Genomic DNA, 21,583 nt, shown 5'->3' with positions numbered 1-21,583 from the left:
CTCTCTCTCCTTCCTCTCTGCTCTCCTCCCTCTGTAGGAGCCTCAAACCACCGTTATCCATAACCCAGTGGACGGGATTAAGGTACTTCGGCCGCTTGTCACCCTCTCCCCAGGCAGGAGGCCAGGGCCCGAGAGGAGGGTCTGGGGTGGTGTCAGAGGACAGAGGGCAGGTGGCCAGTGGACCGTCCCCTCCCCCGGCCGAGGCAGGGCAGAACCCACAGTGCCCCTGCCTGGGGGCCTCCGCCAGCCCGGTGCTGCCCTGGGAGAGGCCGGCTCGCAGGTGAGCCAGGGCCCCCAGTGCCGGGCTGGGTGCCCTCCAGCTGCCCTTCCCCCCAACTCTGGTGGCCCCAACGCTTGCTGCCACCCCTGCTGCTCTCCACCGTGCCATTGGCTCCATCACATTGGCATCATCACCACGGCTGGGGCCGGGGCTGGCTCTGGGGTGGTGGGAGGGACCGGGGCAGGGGCAATCGGGTCAGACTCCCGTCAAGCGGACCCCCAAAGTGCCTCTGTGGGGCCCCCACCTCATCTGGCCAGTGCCCCATCCTGGCCATCTTCAGAAGTCCCCTTGCCTGGGGCAGGGGCTGGGGGCTGTGCACCGAGGGCTTGGCGTCCTGCTGCCTGGGGGGTGGTCTCCGGCCCTGTGTCTGGGAGGGCTGCTTCCCCTGCAAGGGTCCTGGCAGGCTTCTGGGGGGCGGGGACCCAAGGCTCCATCCGCAGACCCAGGCTGGCAGTGTCCGTCAGCCTGCTGGCTGGCGTGGTCCCCTGGGCACCCGGGACGATGTCTGTCCTGAGGGCCAGGGCAGACATCTAGGGACCAGGCCACAGAGGGAGGGTTCTTCTTCAGCGGCCTTCAGGGTGGAGATACACCTAGGAGGCGGGGCTAGCCAAGTGGCCCCAGGGGTCTTGCCTTCCCTGGGGGTGGGGATGGAGGTGGCAGGTGCACCTCCACCTGCTGAGTGTGCGGCTTCTGGCACCTTCCTCTCATCAAGAGCCAGCCAGGGCCCACTGCGTCTACCTCTCTGGTTGGCTGAGTCCTGGTGGGAATGAGGAGTGGCCACAGCGTCCAGGTGGCTGGGCAGGCCCCACGTCCTCCTCTCGTTGCCACCTGGAGGGTTTCCTGGGGTGGGGCCCTGTGGTGGTGGGAGGGTGTGGCCCCGAGCTCCTGGCCTCCTGGTCCTGCCTGGCTGTGTCCTGACTGCCGCCTCCCATTTCCCAGGAGTCTTCCGACAGCACGAACACCACCATAGAGGATGAGGACGCCAAAGGTACCTGTCCCCCGGGGCTCCCAGGTCCCAGGCTGCAGCAGAGGCCACGCCCAGCGGGGAGGTCTTGGTGGTGCTGTGGGGCCAGTTCTCCGCTTGGGGGCAGACCTTGGTCCCCCTGTAGGCTGTGCTCAAAGAACTAGTGTAGGCTCAGGGGTGACCCCCAGGATGACCCCAGGGCGCTGGCACTGGCCCTGGGTGCGGCCCGCTCAGGCCTCAGGCCCTGTGCTGCCCTCAGGATAGCCCCAGGGGTCTGCCTCCCCCCAGCCGTGCTGCTGCCTCCAAGCAACCCCCACCCCGCTCCGACGGGGCTGAGCACAGAGCTGTGCTCCGGGGTCTGCGATTCCCTGCACACAGCCTGGAGGCCGCCCGCACATCCACGTCCAGGGTTCCACAGTGGCCGGGCTTCGGGGCTGCAGGGGAGGGAGAGGAAGGGCTGAGAGGCAGCAGACATGGCTCTGTGGCCTCAGAGGTCGAGGCAGCCCCCCCATCCTCCTGCCTCAGCGCTGCCACCCACCCAGTGCAGAGAAGCCCCCAGCAGGCCGGCCTGTGACCAGGACTGAGTCAGGGCAGCCTTGGCCGTCGTGCCCTGGGGCGGCCATCACCTCTCTCCCTGGCAAGCCCCCACCCCGGGGGGGCAGTACATGCAGCCCCCTTGAAGCGGCTCAGCCTCCTGTACCTGCTGGGGCTGCCCTGAGCCCTAGCATGCTGGGGGCGGGGTCAGAGCCGGGGGGGGGGGTGTCTGTGGTCCTCCAGCCCCCTCAGCGGCCGTGTGTTCTGCCCCGGGCTCCAGGTCCCTGCTGTCTTGAGCTCTGTGGGGAGGCGCTCAGGAGCCCAGCAGGCGGAGGGCCCCGCCCTGCCTGGTGTTAGTTCCTGAAGCTCTGTGCTGGCCCCATGGAGGTCCCTCCAAGCCCCCTGCTGCTGCTGTTGGGGAGGTGGGGGGCTGGCGACCCCCTGTGAGGAGAGCCGAGAGCAGGTGCAGCCTGGACTCTCCAAGCTCCCCGCCGTGTGGCTCCTGGTGAGAGTGAGCCCCCCCGCCTGTGTGTGGCCCCCGCCTGAGGGAGGCCGCCCCGCCCACCTCTGTGCAGGGCAGGAGGCCCAGGAGCCTCGGCCTGGGCTCTGCAGCCGCCAGGGCTGGCCCTGCTCGGCGCCTTCTAGCTGCCGGCGGGGGCCCCCCCAGGCCTGTCAGGGAGCGAGCAGGGCCCCCCCTCTCGGTTCTGCCACCTCCTTGTCTGTCTGTGCCTTCTGGTCACATCTGTCTGTTCCGCCCCAGCCCCCAGGATCTCTGACATCCTGAACTCGGTGAGGAGGGGCTCGGGGACCCCCGAAGCCGAGGGCCCCCTGTCAGCGGGGCCCCCTCCCTGCCCGTCTCCGGTTCTCCTAGGCCCCCTGCCCGCCCCGTGTAAGTAGTGGCTGCAGGCCTGCTGCTCGCTGCGAATGGCCGGCGCCCACAGCTTCGCGCCCGCCCTGCACGGCCCAGCTGCCCCCGGGCCCGGCTGCCTCCCGAAGCACGGGCACTCACTGGGCAGCACAGCACCCGGCTTCTCCCTGCAGGGCCCAGCCCTCCCTGGCTCACCTCCCACCCCCACAGCCCGTGCACATCCCTGTCGGCCGGGGACGGCTCCCGAGGGGTCTGACCCATACCCAGGCAGCCCTCCGCTCCCCTCGGGCCGTCTCTGCTGTGACTTCCAGTGATCCACCTGGTCACTGCACGGGAGTGACCGTCTCCAGTCCCTGTCATACCCCAAGCCCAGAGCCCTTCCTCACGTGGGGGACTGGAGAGGGAACTGGAAGGGGAACCCCGGCCAGGGTCCCGGAGCTCAGGGACAAGGAGGTGAGGCGTGGCCGGGCCTGCTTCCTCCTGGGTCCTCTGGCCCTCCTGGAGCCCTCCCCAGGGACACTCACCTGCCCTCCGTGTCCCCTGGCTCCTTGAGGCCATGCTGCCTCTCCTGGGAGGGACCCACTGTCCAGGGAGCTTCCAGTCCAGCCTCTGGACCGCAGAACACCCGCTGCTCACTCTGGAACCTTCTCCCCATGTCCCTTGTGCCCCCTCACTCTCCTCTCAGCCCTGACACCCCCATCCCTCCGTCCCACACCCCTTGTCTAATCTGCTCCCTGTGTGCCTCCGTGCCCCTGCCCATCCTCCATGTCACCCCCTGTCCCCGTCGTCCCCGCCCGCTGTCTGGCTCGGCTGTCCGTCTGTCCGTCTCCCCTGCATGCCCCACCCCCTGTGTTCTCATCTGTCTGTTCCACCCCAGCCCCCAGGATCTCTGACATCCTGAACTCGGTGAGGAGGGGCTCGGGGACCCCCGAAGCTGAGGGCCCCCCACCTGTGGGGCCCTTGCCCTGCCCGTCTCCGACTCTCCCCGGCCCCCTGCCCGCCCCGTGTAAGTAGCACCTGAGAGGCCTGGGGCCAGCTTCGTCCAGCAAAGGGCCAGCTCACGGAGCGGGGCCCGGGGTCCCTCTGCGGCATCGTGGGGAAGTGACCGGGCGCACAAGCGGAGGTGTGTGGATGCCTGCGTGGGGGCCGGCGTCTGGAACAGCGCGTGGGGGCCGGCCTGGCCACTGGCTTCCCTGTGGTCCTCGGCTCTTTCCTGGTGGCCCAGGGGGTCATGCTGCGGCACAGGAAGCAGGAGCCCTCCCTCGTGGCAGCCTGCTTGCCCCAAGGCCCCCCGCTTGGGGGTGGGGAGGGCTCTGCCTGGGTCGAACTGTAGGCGAGGAGGGCAGTCCGGAAGGAGCAGGCAGGGGACTCCGGGGGTGCAGGCTGGGGGCAGTAGGGCAAGGCCCTGGTGACTGAGGGCAAAGGCGGGTGGAGAGGTGGCGCGGCTGCGCCGTACCCAGTGTGCGTGCGGCTGCCAGTATCGCTTACAGGGATGGATGACATCCCAGGGCTGCAGCCGGCGCCTCCCCCGCCTGCTGCCTGGAGACTCCGGCTGGGGGTGGCGCCGGGATGCTGTCAGAGAAGAGGCCGCTGGGCCAGGGGCTGGGCATGGCAGGCCAGTGGCTGGGTGAGTCCCTGTGTCGGGCGGGCCGAGGGGTGGGAGAGGGAAGGCGCGGAGTGGTGGCCAGGGTGAGGCAGCCCCTGGAGGGCACCCCTCAAGCGTCTGCGGTCGAGCAGGGGACCCCGGGGTGGCTGCGGGGCACTGTGCGGTGAGAGATGGGTTCTTGTGGTGTTGGGGCGTGGGGGTGCAGAGTCCACATAGGAGGCGTGGGGTGGGCGCACAGCCGAGCCTCTGGGAGTAGTCGGAGCCCCCAACCCCATCTCCAGGGGCCTTTGCTGCCCGTGTGGAGGAGGCTGGCCCCAAGTGAGACCCTGAGGCCGTGCAGCAGCAGGGTGGGTGCTGAGCGGACAGGTCACCTCCAGGGTCTGTCCTGGGCTCGGCGAGGGGAGGCTGAGTAAGAAAAAGGAGGCTGTGAGCAGGACTGGGGTGAGGGGCTTCTTTGCCACCCTGGGAGGGGCAGGCCAGAGCTGGGCGGGGGGGGGGGGACTCCAGGGAGCCCTGGGGGGAGAGGGCACTGCAGCCGGCTCCTGGCTTCCCTACAGGTGGGTCGTGGGCCAGCCGTCTTAGTGAACGGATAGCACAGGGACCCACTAGTGACCCACCGCCCACCTCAGACCCAGCCCCCCCCAGCGCCCAGCACCCCAAGCTGCACCCCCTAATCGGGGATTATGCCCAATCCAGGCTGATCCAGGCTGATCCCCAGGCAGCTGCTGCTGGCTCTCAGGACCAGGACCTGGGGCCACCTGGGGTCATAGCTGGGTGCTCTGGGCCTCCCTTGGCCGGCCAGCCGCCCCCAAGAGAGCCACGGGCAGCGTGAGGCCTGGTTCACCTGGGCATGGGAGGCCGTCCTGGGCCGGACCGCACCCACCACCTCAGCCTCACCCCTGGGGTTCCCCTTCTGGGGGCCAGGTGTAGCCGGTCCAAGGTCGGGAGCCGCAGCTTCCTCTCTGCTCTCCCTCTAACCCGGTCTCCCCGACTCCAGTGCAGTCCCCACCTTTTATGGCTGCCTGCCCGTTTCTGCACACGGCCTGCCACTTTAATTACAACTTGTTTAAAAACGCGTGCTATGACTTCCTCCTGGGGAAGATGGATCGGTTTCGCGTACCGCAGGTATAAGGTGACTGCAGGATCAGAGTGTGCCACCCGTGCCTAGGGCCTCCTGCGCGGAGGATGAGCAAGTATCAGGGGGTGCCTGGGACCTGTGGACACCCCTTGACAGGGAGGGCAGGGCCGGGCAGCCGCCAGGGTTGGAGGGCCAGGTCTGCAGCTTGCAGCCATATCCAGAAAGGACAGGGACAAGTGGAAGGTGAGGTGCCAGGGGAGAGACGGATGCTTGGCCGAAGCAAGCAGGCCTGAGATGGGGCCTGGGGTCAGATGTGGCCCGGGGCCCAGACGGCAATGACCATTGCATGGGTTGGGACAGAGCCTCGGTGCCCTCCAGGAGCTGAGCAGGCAGATGTGGGAGTGGAGAGGGGCCTCCGGAGCCTGCAGCTCAGCCTCCTAGAGGTGGGCTTTCCGGGGCAGATGGCGTCCGTGGGAGGGACTGGGCGTCTACAGTGAGAGTGCGCGGAGCCCAGACCGTGACATGGTTTAGAGCAAAGTCAGGTAGGGGAAGTGCGGCCGGGTCAGGTGACAGGGCCAGCCTGACAGCACACGCATGCGCACGCGAACAGGTGCCTGCACCTCCACGTCCATGCACAGCACACAGATGGTGTGCACACGCACACACATGCACATGTATGCACACATGTGTGCGCACAAGTGTGCATCTGTTGATGCCCTTACACTCACATGCACAGCACACTTTGTGCTCACCACCTCGCCCAGGTGTTAACAGACAGAAATTAGTGTTAAAGCAGCAAAGTGGGCTTCCAGCAAGTGCCCTGGAGGCGGGGGGACAGCCTTGGCCGGTGCCCTGGACACATGTGGGGCTTGAGGACAGCAGAACCGAAGAGGGGCTGTGCAGGGCTGTAAGCAGGTGGAGCCAGCAGCTGCAGCGTCCAGTGAGACAAAGGGGGCAGGTTCTGCACTTCCAGTCCCGCTGGGACCCCCCCATCACCCCCAGCTGTACCGCTCCAGCCCCTCCCCCTTCCTGCCCAGGATTCCCCGTGGCCTCCAGAGGCAGCGGTCTCTGTCTCCTAGCCTGGTACATACCTCAGTATCCATTCCCAGAGTTTTAGGAGGAAGGAAGCCCTGTGGACACACAAGTGGAACGTGGAGCCGGAGGGGCAGGTCACAGGGTGGGGGCTGCCAGGAAGCCCCGGATGAGGCCTGGTGGACGCGGCCCCCATGGTGGCCGGAGGCCGACCCTAGGTGGACACAGCCCCCGTGGGGCGGGAAGGTGGCTGCTTTTCCTGCATTTTGCGATACAGATGGAGTGGCCTCTCCTGAGAAAAGTTAGGAGACCCTTGGTGAGGTGCTGGGAGCCTGTGGGCCGCGGTTGGACAGGTGCCGGGACGCGGAGGGGCCCCCGGGGCCGTGCAGGGCGGGTCAGCCCGGGCCCAGGCGTGACGGCGCCGTCTCCCCGCAGCCCGGAAGCAGGAGATCATCAAGACCACAGAGCAGCTCATCGAAGCCGTCAACAACGGGGACTTCGAGGCCTACGCGTGAGTCCCCGGGGGGCGGGGGGCGGGACGGGCGCAGAAGGAGCGCAGCCCTCCTCACTGGAGTTTGCCCCTCAGGAAGATCTGCGACCCAGGCTTGACCTCGTTCGAGCCCGAAGCGCTGGGCAACCTGGTGGAAGGGATGGACTTCCACAGGTTCTACTTCGAGAACCGTGAGTGAGGTGTCCCCCCGGGCCAGGGACCCCACCGTGGCCGCCCACGGCACCTGTTGCCCGCACCCCGACCCCCGGCCGGCCCAGAGTTGGCCAGGCCCTGCTGGCTGCTGCCCGTCCAGGGCCTGAGCACCCAGCCCTGGGAACTGAGCCCCCTTCACCTGGGGGGTGGGGTACCCAAGAGAGGTGCGCGTGGACGGGGGGGGGGGGTGCACGTTGGGGGCGGGTACGCAGGGGAGGTGCGTGTGGAGGGCGGGGGTGCACGTTGGGGGCGGGGCATGTTGGGGAGGTGCACCTTGGGGGCGGGGCACGCAGGAGAGGCGCGCGTGGAAGGGGAGGCACAAGTGGAGGGGGTAGGTGCACGTTTGGGGGCACGTTGGGGGCGGGGCACGCAGGGGGCGCACGTTGCGGGCGGGGCGGCGTGGGCACGTGGGCGGGGGTCCACCTGCGACCCCCACGCCGCGCGCCCGCAGTGCTGGCCAAGAACAGCAAGCCCATCCACACCACCATCCTGAACCCGCACGTGCACGTGATCGGCGAGGACGCGGCCTGCATCGCCTACATCCGCCTCACGCAGTACATCGACGGGCAGGGCCGGCCGCGCACCAGCCAGTCGGAGGAGACGCGCGTGTGGCACCGCCGCGACGGCAAGTGGCAGAACGTGCATTTCCACTGCTCGGGCGCGCCCGTGGCCCCGCTGCAGTGAGGTGAGCCCGGGCGCCGGGCGGGGCGGGCGGCCCGCGGACGGCCGCGCGGGGGTGCGGGCGGAGCCCCGTGACCCTGCGCGCACCCCGGCCCGTTGCAGAGCCACGCCTGGTGTCGCCGGACAGTTGGTGTGGGAGCCCGGCCGCCCTCGGCACGGCCTGCCTGTCGCATGTTTGTGTCTGCCTCGTCCCCTCCCCTGGTGCCTGTGTCTGCAGAAAAACAAGACCAGATGTGATTCGTTCTCAAAAGTGAGATGACGACCGTGACAACCACAAAAAAAAAAAAAAAAATTAAAAAAAAAAAACGACATCGGATGAAAAATGGAAACAAAAACTCAAGAAAGGAAAACGCTGTAAAAACCACTGGTGTTTGCGGGCCACGCCTGCCCAGCTCCATGAGTGTCTGTGGCGCCCCCTTGGCCCTGGGGGTCCGCGGTCGGGATGTGGCCCGTGGGCCCCCGCGTGGACGGTGTGAGCTTGTGCGTGCGCTCCCGCGCTGCTCCCGGCAAGCATGGCCCCGTGGGCGGGCCTCGGAGGGCTGTGTCCGCGGGCTGCTGCCTTCCCGCTAGTGGTGCCTGAAGCCGCTGTCTGCTTTCTCTCTGCTCCCCCCATCCCGTGAAGGGCTGGGTGAAGGCTTGCTGGGCCCGGAGCCCCCTGTCCGTGGACGGCCCTCGCTTCTGGACCAGCCTCCAGGCCATCAGAGAGGCCTGGCCTGGGCTCCAGCCCGGGGTCTCCCGGGGAGGGAGGTGCAGGACTTCCCTCGGCTCCAGGCCTTGCTCTCGGCAGGCTGACCGAGGACCCGCTGGCTGCAGCTGGCCTCTGTCCCATGGGGTGCCTGTCCCTTTCCTGCCACCCCGCAGCCCTCCTCCGAGTGTCAGCAGATGGCAAAGGGCTGTGGGTCTCAAGTCCCCGACACATGCTGGGAGGTCTGGGCTGTCCCCCTGCAGAGGGTGGCTGGACGGCTCACAGCTTGGGTAGGTGACGCAGCGAGTGGCAGTGGTCAGAGCAGGGCTGGGGGCTCCCGGGCCGGGCCAGGCGAGGGTCTGGGCAGGTGTCTGCTGCAGTGGGGCACTCGCGTTGGGGCAGAGAACAGTGACGTCCACAGGGGGCGCCAGCAAGGGCGAGGACTGGCAGGTGCAGATGTGTGAGGGCCCTTCCAGGTGGCTGTGATGAGGCCACGGAGTGGGGACAGAGACCCTGGGTGCTAGCCCAGAACATCTACAGGTGAAGGGGAGGGTCTGCGGGGCCCATAGTGCTGCTTCGGGGGGCCGTCCTTGTACCTCCCGGCCCCTCCAGAGTGGGGCCAGAGAGGGCCCGAGGGGACGCAGGTGGTCAGGAGCCCTGACTGCGGAGGATCAGTGGCCTCTGTCCCAATGCCTGGCCACCTGAAACTTCTGTTTTCAACAAGTATTTTCTTTATCTTTCCCACAAGTCAAGCCAAGGGAGGGCCTCGGAGTGGGGAATGGGACACAGGACCCTCAGTTCCAAGGGGAGTGTCCACCCAGACACAGTGGACGGCACCTCCTGTCCACACTGTGCCCGGACAGCCGCCCCATCCAAGGACACAGGGTAACATCTGCCAGGCTCACTCCAGTGGCTTCCTGGCCACGGACAGCGTGTGGCCCCGCGGCTGGCCACCCTGGCATCCTGGGGCCTCCTCCCCTCCTCTCCCACCCACCTGTTTCTCCACGGAGCTGCCTGTCTGGGATAATTTGGAGATTTTTTTCTGGGGGATAATTCTTTTGCATGACCCTTAAAGAGCAACCCACACGCACTCTGCTAGCGAGGTGTCCGCGGTGTGGTGGCGTCGGCCGCCCACAGTGCTGGCCGTCTCCCTCTTTTTGCTGGGTTTCATTGTCTTTTCTTTCTGAGCCTTGTAAGTGTACAAAGATTATTCTTATTTTGTTCTGTCTCGGGAAACTGCAAATAAAAGAAAAACAGGACAAGCTGCTTCCAGGGGGCTGTGTGCTTTGTAGGGGACCCTGTGGACCATGGCCTACGACAGACCCAGGCCCATTCCCAGTGGCCTCCTGGTGGGAAGGACCCCTGATGCTGCGGAGCCTCTCCCTTTGCCGCCCTCCCCCTCTGACACGTGGGGGCTGCACTGGACGCTGACCGCGGTGCTCACGGCCACTGGTCCTCACTCCCGCAGGTTATGCTGAGATGGGACACGGCACGCAGCCACCTCTCAACGCCGGAGGTGGGCAGGGAGCATGGGGACGAGGAGCCACGAGCAGGCAGACAGCCTTGGTGCAAGGGGACAGGTGCCCCCAGGTCCCGCTGCTCCCCCAGCCGTTCTGCAGGAGAAACAGGCCCCTCGGCTGCCGCTGGGCCTCCACGGCACCCGCCCCTTGGGTCCAAGCTGCTTCTGATCAGATGGGTGTCTCCACCCTCGAGCTGGGGGCACCTGGAGTCCCCAGACGAGCCAGAGCCCCAGCCAGCTTCTCGAGTGTTGGCTCTGCAGCTGCACCCAGCAGCTGCCCTCAGGCGCGTGCTTGTGGGGGTGCTGGTCCCATAAACTGGAGCAGAGAATCTAGGCCAGTGCCCATGAGCAGGAGCGTGGTGGCATCCGTCCCCAGGCACCGTATCTCGGGCCTGCTGCCTATCAGCTGTAATCGGAGCTTTTCCAGGCCAGGCCTCCCCAGGAAGGCTGCGCACCGCAGCCCCAGGGCCCAGCATGCCTTACTCCTGAGACAGCTCTGGAAGGTTTCGGGGTACAGTATACCAGGCTGAGGCATGTCGTGTGGGGCCAGGTGCTGTACCCAAGGACACCGTGAGGGGCTTTTTGAACAGCACCTACTTTGGGTCAAGCTCCCTGGGCCACCTGTCACCCCAAGGCAGCTCAGGCTGGTCCCCTAACAGGAAACGCTGGTGCTGCAGTCTGGAACTACCGCTGGCCAGGCGGAGGTCACTGGACACAAGGGTTAGAAGCTCAAAGCGAGGCCTGGGCCTCCTGCCTGGGACACATCAGAGGCCGCAGAGGCCTCCACCCTCCAGTGAGCAGCCATCCGGGCCACTCCCTACACTCCAGACCTAGGTATGACTGCCCTGGTTCACTTCCTGGCCTGCAGGGCCAGTTCTGCTCCTTGGAAGGGAGTCCCCACACACCCTGTTAGTCTCCCCCTGTGGTGGGTGGTGGGGAGCCTGTGGTCTCTCACCCATCAGGAATGGCCTCCAGGAGGCAGCTCTCCCAGGGCCGGGCTTGATGACGGGGCGCTGATACAGGGCTCCCGGACCTGGGTAACAGCAGAGGTGGCTCCTGCTGCCAAGGCCTAGCCACCGCAGGAGCCCGATGCGGCCTCCGACTAGGGCAAAGGCAAAAAGGCTCCCCCGAGACAGACAAAGCACACAACCACCTTGGAATTTCAGAAGACAATTTTATCCCAACGGGAGTTTCTCAAACAGAACACAGAGAAGTGAGGCAGCAGTTATTGAAATACACTCTCACCAATGATTTGACTTCCGAATACAGCAGGGAGCAGGGAAGCATGGGGCGGGTGCCCATCAAAGACAGGGCCAGAGTCAGACCCACCTGCCCCCGCTGCCCTGCTGGGCCAGGGGCTGCGGACAAAGGTCTCCCTCTTCCTCCAAGTTCACCCCTCCACCCCGTATCTCCCAGCATCCTCTGCAGACGTGCAGAGGTGATGCCCCAGCACTCCTCCTCCTGCAGGATCCGGGTCCCCCCCCTCCACCTGAGGCCCCAGTGTGTGGGCTGGGTCTGCACCTCCCAGAGGGCCCCGGCTGGGGGTTCTGCAGCAGTGGGAAGTGACCTGAGCAGGCCATGGCAGGTAAGCTGGAGCCCTTGGGCAAGCCCAGGGGCCAGAGACAAAAGGCAGCTGCAGGTAGAACAGCCAGGGAGCCCTCAGAACAAGAATAAGGCCCCCCCCACTGTGCTCTCACCCTGTCAGGGAGTCAGGGCCACCAGGCCCTCCCGTGGGGACAGTGGGAGCTGCCAGAGCAGTGTGGTAGGCTCAGGAGGATGTGGCCACACTGGCTCAAAACTCGCAGATGACACTGTCCAGCGACGAGGGGACTGAACCCCAGGGGTGCAGGCTGAGCGCAGTGGGGCGTGACGAGGCGGCTTGGAATGTGGCACTGGCACGAGGGCACCTGGTTTCCGCGGTCACAGTGGCCTCCTCGGGGGCAGGGGCCAGCTTGGACCAAGCCTGCCCCTGACCACAGGCGGGTGATGGGAGCACTCCAACTGCTGGGCCCACGGAAGGGCCCATGTGCTCAGGCACCCGCAGTCCTGCGTTCCGAGACGGCGGCACCTGCTGCTTCCAGCTGGATGTTCAAGTCAAACTCCGAGCCAAGGCAGCGCGCCTGCCTCGGCCAGCGAATCACCTGTGCGGGTCTTCCACCGGAACACACCCCACGCGCCGGGACGCCGGGACACGACTCACACCCCCAAGAGCGGATCTGCATCAAGTGTCAGCTGGGCGGCCCTGGCACAGGCAGGTGAACAGCGCAGGCGACGCCCCGCGTCCTCGGGCCCGAGTGCTGGCCCGCTGCCAGGCTCCAGGCCCGGCGCTGGGCCGCCCGCTCCTGCCGCAGCTTCCCCGGGTGCTGACTGCCCACCGGCCCTGTCACGGGAGGCTCCCACCCCCACCCCGCTTCCTGGAGAGTTAGTATCGTTAATGCACAAATAAAATCCAGACATACCAGGATCAAACAAGAGCTGGCTCTGCACTTCCGGGGTGGCCGGGATCAGCCCTTCAGTACCCACAGGAGCCACTCAGTTTATGGTTTCATTTGCCCAAAAATACACCGTCAGAGGCCTCAGAGTCTTTCGAAAAATCACCAGACATACGAATGCGAACGTCCCCACCCCTCCACCACCCCGTGGGTCCTTCCAGAAATTCCAGAATAAAAATGGCCAGGCTGCCCCACCTGGGGCCTCTCCCATCCGGGCTGCGGTCCTGATGTGATGACGGTGACGGCCCAGCGCGGCCGCGCACGCTGCGTCACATGATTGCACAGCAGGAGTTCTGCTTCCGGGCCTTGAAAGGAAGAAAGGAAGGAGCTGAGGGGTGCAGGGCGGACGCGCCAGGAAGCGAAGCGGGAACAGACTTGGGGTGCCTTCAAGGCCTCTGGGCGGCTGCCAGCCACAGGCTCCCCAACCCCAGGCGCAGGGGGACCCACAGAATCCAGTGCAGCTCCAGGAACCTTGTCTTTTCTCCCCACACCCTATTAATGCTACCCAGAAGTGGAACTCCTGCTGGTAGGCCAGGTAGAAGCAAAGGGCCGGCTCAGCATCTCGGTACCCGCCCCCACCCCTCCCCCGGGCAGACGCAGCCCCATTCAGGTCTGCGGGGACAGCCGGTACCACCTCTCTTGCTTTCTGCTCCCACTGCCCGCTACACCCCACCCAGCCATTTCCCAAAGCACACGAAAGCTGATGTCGGGAAAGACCAGGTACACCAGTCCCAGCCAGCGGCCAACAATAGCAGTCGCGTGAACGCTGGCCCGAGACCAGGCGGTCAACAGCAACCGCTGCACCGATGACACGCTTCGTCAAAGGGAGGGCAACACAGGTCACCTGCTGGCGTCTTACACCAAACACTCGCAGGCAGAACAACAAGGGCGAACCGTGCCGAGTGGAGGTTAAACTAACCTCTGCCTTCCAGGGGTGGGGCGAGAAGGGGCGGGCTGAGCCAGGCACAGCAAGGCTGCTCACAGCTCAGGACGCGGCCTGTGTGAAGCAGGGGTCATGAGCTGGACACTGAGGGCAGCCCAAGTCCCCCTGGACGGGTGGCTGAGAGGACCCTTGCACAGAGTGGGGTGCCCTTCGGAAGCCAGCGTGGTACTCACAGTCTTGTAGAAGGCCTTAGACTGTGTTCCCAGCACTTCCGACTTGGACACCAGGTCATCCAGCTTCTCCCCTCGCTCTAACAGAGACTCCATGGTGTTGTGCTGGACGGAAGACAGACAAGAACCTTTCCCTGTGCTCAGGGAGAGCCTCGCACGGCAGCTCAGTGTCGGGGAGGCACCCCGCTGGCTCCCCTCCAACACAGGTGGCACCTGGGATGGGACTCGGTCCCAGGACCGCAGCCGTCCCAGTGGGTGCAGCAGGACGTGGCTCTCCCGGGAGTCTAGTTCTCACTGTGACAGTGCACGCTGCCCCAGGACTGTCCCCACACGGGTTCAGATGAGCCCCGTGCCCGCAGTTATATTAACCTGGGTGTGTTGCTACGTGCATCGTACAGGTTCTAGGGGAAGAAAGCTACAGGCACTCTATGGCTACACTGGGCTGGAGACGGACTCCCCAGGATGCACGGCCGTCTAAAACCCCTGAACGTGACCTTACTTGGGAGTGAGGTCTTTGCAAGGTCACAGTTAGGATGACACACGGATTAGCGTGAACCTGAAGCCCTGACCGGTGTCCTCCAAGAGAGAAGGGCAGAGAAGTGAGGCACCACCTCGTGAGGACAGCAGAGGCACGAGGGCCGCAGCTGCCATCCGGGGATGCAGAAACTGGAGGCAGGCCCCGAGCACGGGGAACCAGCCCTCCACACACCTGGATCCCAGACCTGGGGCCTGCAGACTGCAGGGGGTCCGCTGCTGTCTCACGTCATCCAGATTGGGGGTGCCTGTTTGCGGCCATAGCAAACTAACAGCGGTAAAGCTGTGCGTGTGCTCTGGCCGTGGCCCCGAGTCCAGAGACGCATCCAGTGCAAACAGCGGCTTCCAGACACTGAGACCCAGCGCGCAAAACCCAGGGCTGTTCACGCTGCTTACACACTGAGAAGATCACAGGTGCATGAAATGGGTCCAATAAATCTCAACTATTTTCCCTTTATCATTTTAAAGTATGGCTGCTACGGAATTCACAATCACACACACGCAAGTCAGACATTCAGTGCGTCACACTTGACCACTGCACCGTGACAGCACGTGCTGCTTCCCTAAGGGGCTGTAGCCCAGATGTTCCCAAGACAGTCTGGTTCTGGTGGGTTTGGGGTGGAGCCACGAGGAGGCAGTGGCCCCTTCTACCCCCGGCGGCCGTGCCAGAGCAGCGCCACCCGGGGTAAAGGCACAGGAGCAGTCAGCAGGACACAGTGCTTTATCCCAGACGGAGGTGAGCAGCTTGAACGTCTGCGCTAAGAAGTGCGCAGGATGAAGACATGGACACCACAGCCCAGATTCTCCTCCAGCTGGAGCAGGAGACCAACAGCCTCGGCCGCTCTCCGTGCGGGGTGTGGGAGGGTGGCAGGATGCCGGGGCCCTGGGCGCTCACAGCCCCGCAGCCACCCGCAGAGGGAGGGCAAGGCTTGGGCGGGGAACATGGACAGACAGCAGCCGGCAGCTCCACAGCTCCGGAGGACACAGCGCCGTCTCAGCACCTCCACGGCCACCTTCCGCCCCAAAGCCACACCGCTCAGGGCGAGGCCCGCAGACCCGTGCGGGAAGCCACCCGGAAGCTTCCGACGGCATGCAGGTCCCCAGGCGCTGCTCCAGGGCACCGCTCGGCCCCAGGGGCCACGCCGGCACGCACAGGCCGCCGGGCCCAGCCCGCAGCACTGCCCTCGCTCACCCCTCCTGCTTACCAGAATGATTTTGGTCTCGTCTAGTTCCGCTTGTACCTTAGTCATGGGGTCTGCTTCTCGAGGGTTCTAGAAAAGAGCCAGGAATAACAAAGTCGGGACTGCAGTGGCTACCTGGAAACAAGGTTCGAACCAAGGACGCTGGACAAAGCTGCACCAGTGAGACGCGACAGCCTGTTTAAACACACAGCAGACACACAGCCTGCGGAGGGCCCGGGCTCCCGGGTCTGAGGAGGCAGACACGAGGCCCGAGGGAGAACACTGGCCTCAGAGAGAAGCCCCCAGGTCAGGCCACCCAGGCCACGCGGTCTCCCTACCTGGTATCTGCTGAGGTGACCGTCCAGTGCCGTGTACTGTATTGTGGCAGGGGACCCCACCGGCCACTCTATCCTGTCGACCTGCTTGGAGAACTCGTCCAGTACCTGTGAGACACGCGAGCCACACGTCTCAGCCGTGCCCCTGGCTCCCTCAGCAAAGGCTTCAGGCACGCACCTCACCCTGAAGACGCTGCCAGGCCCCTGGAGCCCAGGCGGGAAGGGCGGGATCTCATCAGTTAAAAAGCCCCTATCTTCAGGGAGCCAGGAATGATGTCTGCCCAGCCTGGGGGGGCCCTCACCCGGGGAATGAGAAAGGGGCTTGCGTTTTACACTAGCTTGCCAGGAGAGAGGGCGCTGGCTGTCTAATTTCCCAAAGTCATTCTTCGACACAGACGGAGTCCTCTGGTTTAAACGCCATCTGACCTCCGCGCCTGCAAACGCCTTGGTGCTTCAGGGGCAGGATGAGGCCTGGCTTCGAGCAGTTTCTAATCAGCACCCAGGCAGGAGTTACAGACGCTCAGACTCTGAGCCCACGGCGCCCGGGCTGGGCAGAGCTGCAGGACCGCGGGGGCCCAGGGAGAGGCAGCCCCTCGGGAGAAGCCCAGGCACAGCTGTGGGAACGGAACAGCAGCAGAAGCGGGAGGCACGGCCGTCTCTGAGGGCCGTGCTAGCAGGGATGCGGGATGCTGCAACTCCCAGCCTGGGCAGGCAGGAGGGCGGTGGGAGCCAGCACGGGGCAGGCACCCGGCAGGGATGCCACCGTGGTTTCCGGTTCAGGGGACGGGGGGCTGAGGCATGCAGACTCCGGACCGCTCTACCCTGGGCCTCAGGCACTGTCCACTACGCTCCATGCTCGCCACGAAGCTGCACACTCACCTTCTCTAGCAGGGTGAAGGCGACCCGGGACGGGTACTCACTGTCAGCAATGACCACACCCGCGAGACTGTCATTCCGGACATAGACATGGCACAGGTACTCTGGAAAGACAACGGGCACACACAGGTCAAGGGGTCACAGAGCTGGCTCCTGCTTTTGGGACAAAGCCTGCAGCTCAACAGCTCTGAGTGAGGTCTGCGAGGGGGCCGCGGTCTGGCCCAATACCTGCTGAAGGACCAGGAAGTACCCAGAAGCCTCGTGAGCAACACCAGGGTTTGAAGCAGCCTCCAGAGCTACAGAAAGCACGGCCCAGACAGCACGGCCCAGGAGCGCTGCCAAGTCACACCCCTGAGCTCCAGGCGGGCCTGGTTCCCAGATCGAGGGCACCTTGGACAGGCCGGGCAGCCTCTCGGCCCAGTCTCCTGTGCTACAACCAGTGTGCGTGCCGGCGCCGCTCTGCAGCAGGTGCTGGGGAAAGCAGGGCCTGTGTCCAAACCTCGTGACACGGCCCAGGTCTCCAGCGTTACTGTGCTGCAGCCGTCGTGTGGTCAAGAGGGAGCCTGCGCCAAGTGTCACGGTCTCAGGGCCTCTGCTTTCACCACGGCTAACTCTGCCCCCAGACGAGAGAACAGGAGGGGTCACAGGCCCTGTCCTCACGAGTTGGACCCAGAGCAGCAGAAGGAAAGGAGGGAGTGACTCCTGAGAGTGAGCACAGCGGTGGGGGGCGAGGAGCAGGAGGAGGAGGCACGGGCACGTGGGTCCAAGTGCACAGACCACTAAAACAGAGGCTGGTCAGCACCAGAGGAGCCGTCTCCAGGGAATCTAGCTGGTGGGCCGATGGCCGAGGGGAAGGCGGGGCTGCTGAGGTGTGTGCAGCTGAGCTTCCCTTCTGTGGGGCTCAGGGCACAGCGACCCACGGGGAGCACCCGCTGACCACCGCCTGCACCGGCCTGACGCTCCACCCCACGTGACTGAGGGCAGTGCGGGTGAGATGCTCTGCTTCCGCAGCTCCTGCCTGGCCTGTGTGTGTACGTCAGTGCTTAGGAAATCTCACACGAGGCACTGGCACTGTGGCGTGCAGGTGAGGCCACCTGAGATGCCGGCAACCCATATGGGCCCCGGTTCGTGTCCTGACTGATCCATTTCTGATCCAGCTGCCTGCTAATGCGCCTGGGAAAAATCAAGATGGCCCAGCTGTTTGGGCCCCTGCCACCCACGTGGGAGACCGGAAGAAGCTGCTGGCTTCGGTCTGGCCCAACCCTGGCTGTTGCAGCCGTCTGGGGAGTGAACCAGCGAATGCAAGTTCTCTCTCTCTGTAACTCTGACTTTCAAATCAACCTTTAAAAAAAACTTACACAGAACCCGAATTATGAAAAATGAAAAACAGTCTTGAGATTCCTGGTCAAGCTCACCTCAACAGCGCCAGCGGGAAACCCTGCCCCGGGGGGTCTGCTGCTCTGGAGGGGCGGAGGGGCGGGGAGGACACGCAGGCCCACTGCTCCCAGGGAGGGGCCCGAATTTGAAGGGAATCCACACCCTAATCTTAAGTCAGTGTGAGCTTTAGGACAGCGTGAGGCACGGAACTCTGGGGCAGCAGCAAAGGAGGAGCGGGGGAGAGAAGAGCTGGCGGCGGAGCGGCCGGCAGCCTCCACGGAGCCGGGAGCTGGGGCCCGGGCGCCCGGCTGCACGGGCTCCCCCGCGGGGCACCTACCTTGCTCTTTGACGGAAGCTCTGCTGCCTTTGGCCGAGCGCTCCACAATCAGCTGACTTGTGAAGGTCATGAACTCCTGGACGCTGGGAAACACAGCACAGACTCACCATCTTCCCCGTCACCCTGTGCCCAACACGATGGGAAGTGACCGCTAACTGCACTTCCTCCCCGCAACCCCAGCAACACACACAGACACACACCCTGAATGAACCCAGGTACAGGAACTGCCAATCACCAGCACCACTCACACCTGCTTGCGGCCCGGTGCGCGCCAGCCACGCCCAGACTTCTGGGGAGCGTTCCACAGGCCATGGGCAGGCATCATTTTGGTCAGGGCGTGACTGACATAGAGAAAGCAACCGTGGCTCCTGTTCTCAAGGCCCACTAACTTCACAAAACGGGATAAACATAAATCGCACCGGAAACACACAGTGGCAGAACACGGTTAGGAAGAGCACAACCAGTGGTGGCGGTGACCACACAACGGACCCTACAGTGCCACACAGTGCGCTGACAGCCAGCGCAGGAGCGTGGGGCCCATCCCGGGACAGGAATGGAAGGAAATGGCTTAGCCAAGCCAAGGAAGTGGGAAATGGTCAAACGAAGGCTGAGGAGGAGGAGGCTCACCACGTGCCCACAGAGAACTGGCCAGAAGGGAACGGTCCCAGGAGACGGCCCAGCCGGAGGGCCAGGCTAACAAGGAGCCTCCAACTGGGGACGTGTTCCAAATGCAGCCGGCATCGCAGCGTCCCTAACGCTAAGTCCACGCATGCAGCCGGCGTTGCAGTGTCCCTAATGCTAAGTCCACAGCATGCAGCCAGCGTCGCAGCGTCCCTAACGCTAAGTCCACACATGCAGCCAGCGTCGCAGCGTCCCTAACGCTAAGTCCACAGCATGCAGCCGGCGTTGCAGCGTCCCTAACGCTAAGTCCACAGCAAGGCTCCTGCAGAGCCACAGAGGACTGAGGCCTGACCGTGGACCCCAGCTCCACCACGTAGCAGGGGTGGGGAGCCATCGGATGTCATTCACGGGCCACACCGATTACAACTCAAACCCAGCCTGCTATAGGTCTGCTGGACTTCCAGCCCTGCCTGTGGCTACCCTGGCAGGCCCCGACGTTCCCCACCCGACTCGGGAGGTCACGAGCGCTCCAGCATGGTACTGCTCTGTGCCCGCAGGCACGGCGGCTACACCAGCTCGCACACACGGCGGTACCTGCTAGTAAGAAATAATCCCTGTGGAAAACACAGTCCCCAGACGAGGAAGCCTTTCAGTACGACTAAAGACAGCACTCGTGGCAGGGCTGTCGTGAGACACAGAAGAGCTGCGGTAACTGTGGGGGCCGTAGGCACACGGGGCCACGCGGCTGGGAAACCTGGGGCAGGGGGCGAGGCAGTGAGCAGGGTGTGGGCAAAAATGCGCCCGGCTGACCCGCGCTAGGGGACGCCAGCGGAGACGCCCCCGGCAAGTCTGCGCTGACCCAGCGGCTGAGGGCGGAGAGAGGGGCTCCCGCACTACCGCGAAGGAGCGTGCCCGCGGGCGCTCCTGCCGAGTTCTACCGCCGAAGAGCAGCACAGAGACTGGAAGCCACACGGAGAAGGATGCCAAGGCCCAGAGCGGCCCTCAGGAGCCAGGAGATGACGCAACAGCTCACCCAGCAGCAAACGGCCCGCGGGGTGGCGAGGGGTGCGTGGCACCGCGCCGCAGCGCAGGGCTCCCGGAGCAGAGTCTGGGACAAGCACAATGGTGCGTCCGCACGGCGGGACAGTGCGGGCCCCAACGGGCAGGCGACGCTGACACGCGCGCCAGCGTGGACCAGCCTTGGGGACAACAGGCACTGTCCCCAAAGGCAGGCACGTCGGGGGCTGACCCAGGTCCCTGGGTCCACCGCACCGGGCGGGCAGTGACTGCGGGCCGAGGATCGGGCAGTCCGTGTTAACGGCTGCGGGTTCCAGTTTCGAAGAGGAAGAGCCGGCCGCGCAGCGCCAGGGCCGGACGACGCTCTGAACGCAGCTCACGCCACTGAATGGCACGCGTCTCACGGTGAAAATGGTAACTTCTGCACGTGTGTGCTCGCTTTACCACAATATAAGAAAAATTAACAGGAAGGAGCAGAAGGTTTCAACAAAACGACAGCCATTCCTTCAGCCCCGGCCAGCACTGTCCGGAGAAACAGAGCGGGGCACACGGGGCCGGCGGCGGTGACCACGGACAGCGACCCTCCGGCACCTGCGGCTCCCCTGGTCCACACCTGCCCGACTTCACAGGCCCTGGAAGCCTGGCGGATCCCACCCCGCCCGCGCAGCCCTCGCTGGACAGCCCCGGCGCCCACCACCACCCGAGTCCTCCGTGGCGGCGGGGAGCCTGTGGGGGTCTCCGGGACGCCCCGCTGGCTCCCGCGACGGCACCACTGACCGGCTGGAAGGCGGCGGTTTTAACCCGGCTGCTGGCCCGCAGCAGACGAGGTCAGCCCTGGGCGTGACCCTTCGAGCCTGCACTGTCTCTATATGCCAAGAACCTGGAAACCACCGGGTCCGGCCGCCACCCCAGGACGCAGGGGACGGCGGCTGCTTCCGCAGGGGTGCAGTCCGCTGACCAGAGCGCAGGCCTGGGGGCAGCGGCCAAGGCCCCGCCCCCGCCGGACCCCGGGCCCCCGCGCCCCCATCCCGCCCTGACGCTGACCCGGGCCTCCCGATGCCCGCTGCTCCACGTGGCCAGCAGCCGCGCCCGCCTACCTGGCCCTCTGGAAGAAGCTGAAGGAGGACACGTCGTACGCGGCTTTGAGCAGCACCACCTTGGCCTCGCCTTTGTAGAGGACGCTGAGGCTGTACAGCTTCATGGCGCCGCGCCCCGGCGCCCCCCGCCTGGCCGCGGGGCCGGCTCGCAGGGAGCAGCGCGGCCGCCTCCGGGGCTCCCCACCGCCGCCCGCCGGCCTCCCGGCCTCCCCGCGCCCAGCTGCTGACCAAGCCGCCGGAGCTTCCGCCTCCGGGCCCGGGCCCGCTTCCGGTTCCGGTCAGGGGCCTCGCCCGAGCCGTGACGGCGGCGAGGGGCGGGGGGCGGCGGGAGACTCGTGCCCCGGATGCAGAAAGGACCGGAAGTGCGACGTAGCGAGAGGCGGGGCGCCGCCCGGGGAGCCCGCCCCCGCCCGGGGAGCCCGCCCCCGCCCGGGGAGCCCGCCCCCGCCCGGGGAGCCCGCCCCCGCCCGCGGAGCCCGCCCCCGCCCGGGGAGCCCGCCCCGCCCGCGGAGCCCGCGCTGGGCGGGCAGGGGAGGCGTGGGGCGCTGTCGCTGGGCGGGGCTGCCGCAGCCTCTCGTGGGCCGGGCCGGACCCTCCTGCCTGCTGCTGTGAAGTCCAGGGTCTTCCTGGGCGGCGCTAGGCAGTGTTGGGCC

At 65.6% G+C, this 21,583-nt stretch overlaps 2 protein-coding genes across 9 annotated transcripts in view; one reads left to right on the top strand and one right to left on the bottom strand.

The window, feature by feature from the left end:
• Positions 1 to 9,697, top strand: part of CAMK2B (calcium/calmodulin dependent protein kinase II beta) — a 75,250-nt gene extending 65,553 nt beyond the window's left edge. For 2 of the 8 annotated variants that reach the window (XM_051853040.3, XM_051853043.3), the window contains 8 exons: positions 38 to 82; positions 1,220 to 1,268; positions 2,539 to 2,667; positions 3,524 to 3,652; positions 6,798 to 6,873; positions 6,949 to 7,043; positions 7,517 to 7,750; positions 7,849 to 9,697. In XM_051853040.3, coding sequence (XP_051709000.2) covers positions 38 to 82; positions 1,220 to 1,268; positions 2,539 to 2,667; positions 3,524 to 3,652; positions 6,798 to 6,873; positions 6,949 to 7,043; positions 7,517 to 7,749 — 756 coding nt within the window. In that variant the 3' untranslated portion in view covers position 7,750; positions 7,849 to 9,697. The remainder of the gene's footprint in view (positions 1 to 37; positions 83 to 1,219; positions 1,269 to 2,538; positions 2,668 to 3,523; positions 3,653 to 6,797; positions 6,874 to 6,948; positions 7,044 to 7,516; positions 7,751 to 7,848) is intronic. The other 6 variants (XM_051853045.3, XM_051853041.3, XM_051853054.3 and 3 more) reach the window with 3 other exon arrangements.
• Positions 9,698 to 11,104: 1,407 nt separating this feature from the next.
• On the bottom strand, positions 11,105 to 21,201 carry YKT6 (YKT6 vesicular SNARE protein). The gene is made up of 7 exons (XM_008261819.5): positions 20,931 to 21,201; positions 18,196 to 18,278; positions 16,485 to 16,585; positions 15,609 to 15,713; positions 15,295 to 15,360; positions 13,559 to 13,660; positions 11,105 to 12,747 (listed from the first exon to the last, which is right to left on the bottom strand). The coding sequence occupies exons 1-7, from the start codon at positions 21,032 to 21,034 to the stop codon at positions 12,712 to 12,714; spliced, it is 597 nt and encodes a 198-aa protein (XP_008260041.1). The 5' UTR covers positions 21,035 to 21,201; the 3' UTR covers positions 11,105 to 12,711.
• Between the last annotated feature and the right edge of the window lie 382 nt (positions 21,202 to 21,583).

The sequence above is a fragment of the Oryctolagus cuniculus genome, chromosome 16, assembly GCF_051225735.1.
Source record: "Oryctolagus cuniculus isolate XC-2025 breed Fujian yellow rabbit chromosome 16, ASM5122573v1, whole genome shotgun sequence".
Lineage (NCBI taxonomy): Eukaryota > Metazoa > Chordata > Mammalia > Lagomorpha > Leporidae > Oryctolagus > Oryctolagus cuniculus.
This window is presented reverse-complemented; position numbering and strand designations above follow the sequence as displayed.

Bases quoted from the DNA above. Each gene is read 5' to 3' on its own strand.
- YKT6 (XM_008261819.5), bottom strand. From the start codon at position 21,034: ATGAAGCTGTACAGCCTCAGCGTCCTCTACAAAGGCGAGGCCAAGGTG. The intron at 15,361-15,608 runs GTAGGGAGACCG...GCTCTTTTCTAG, and splicing joins GTCACCTCAGCAGATACCAG to AACCCTCGAGAAGCAGACCC. The intron at 13,661-15,294 runs GTAAGCAGGAGG...TCTTCCGTCCAG, and splicing joins ACGAGACCAAAATCATTCTG to CACAACACCATGGAGTCTCT.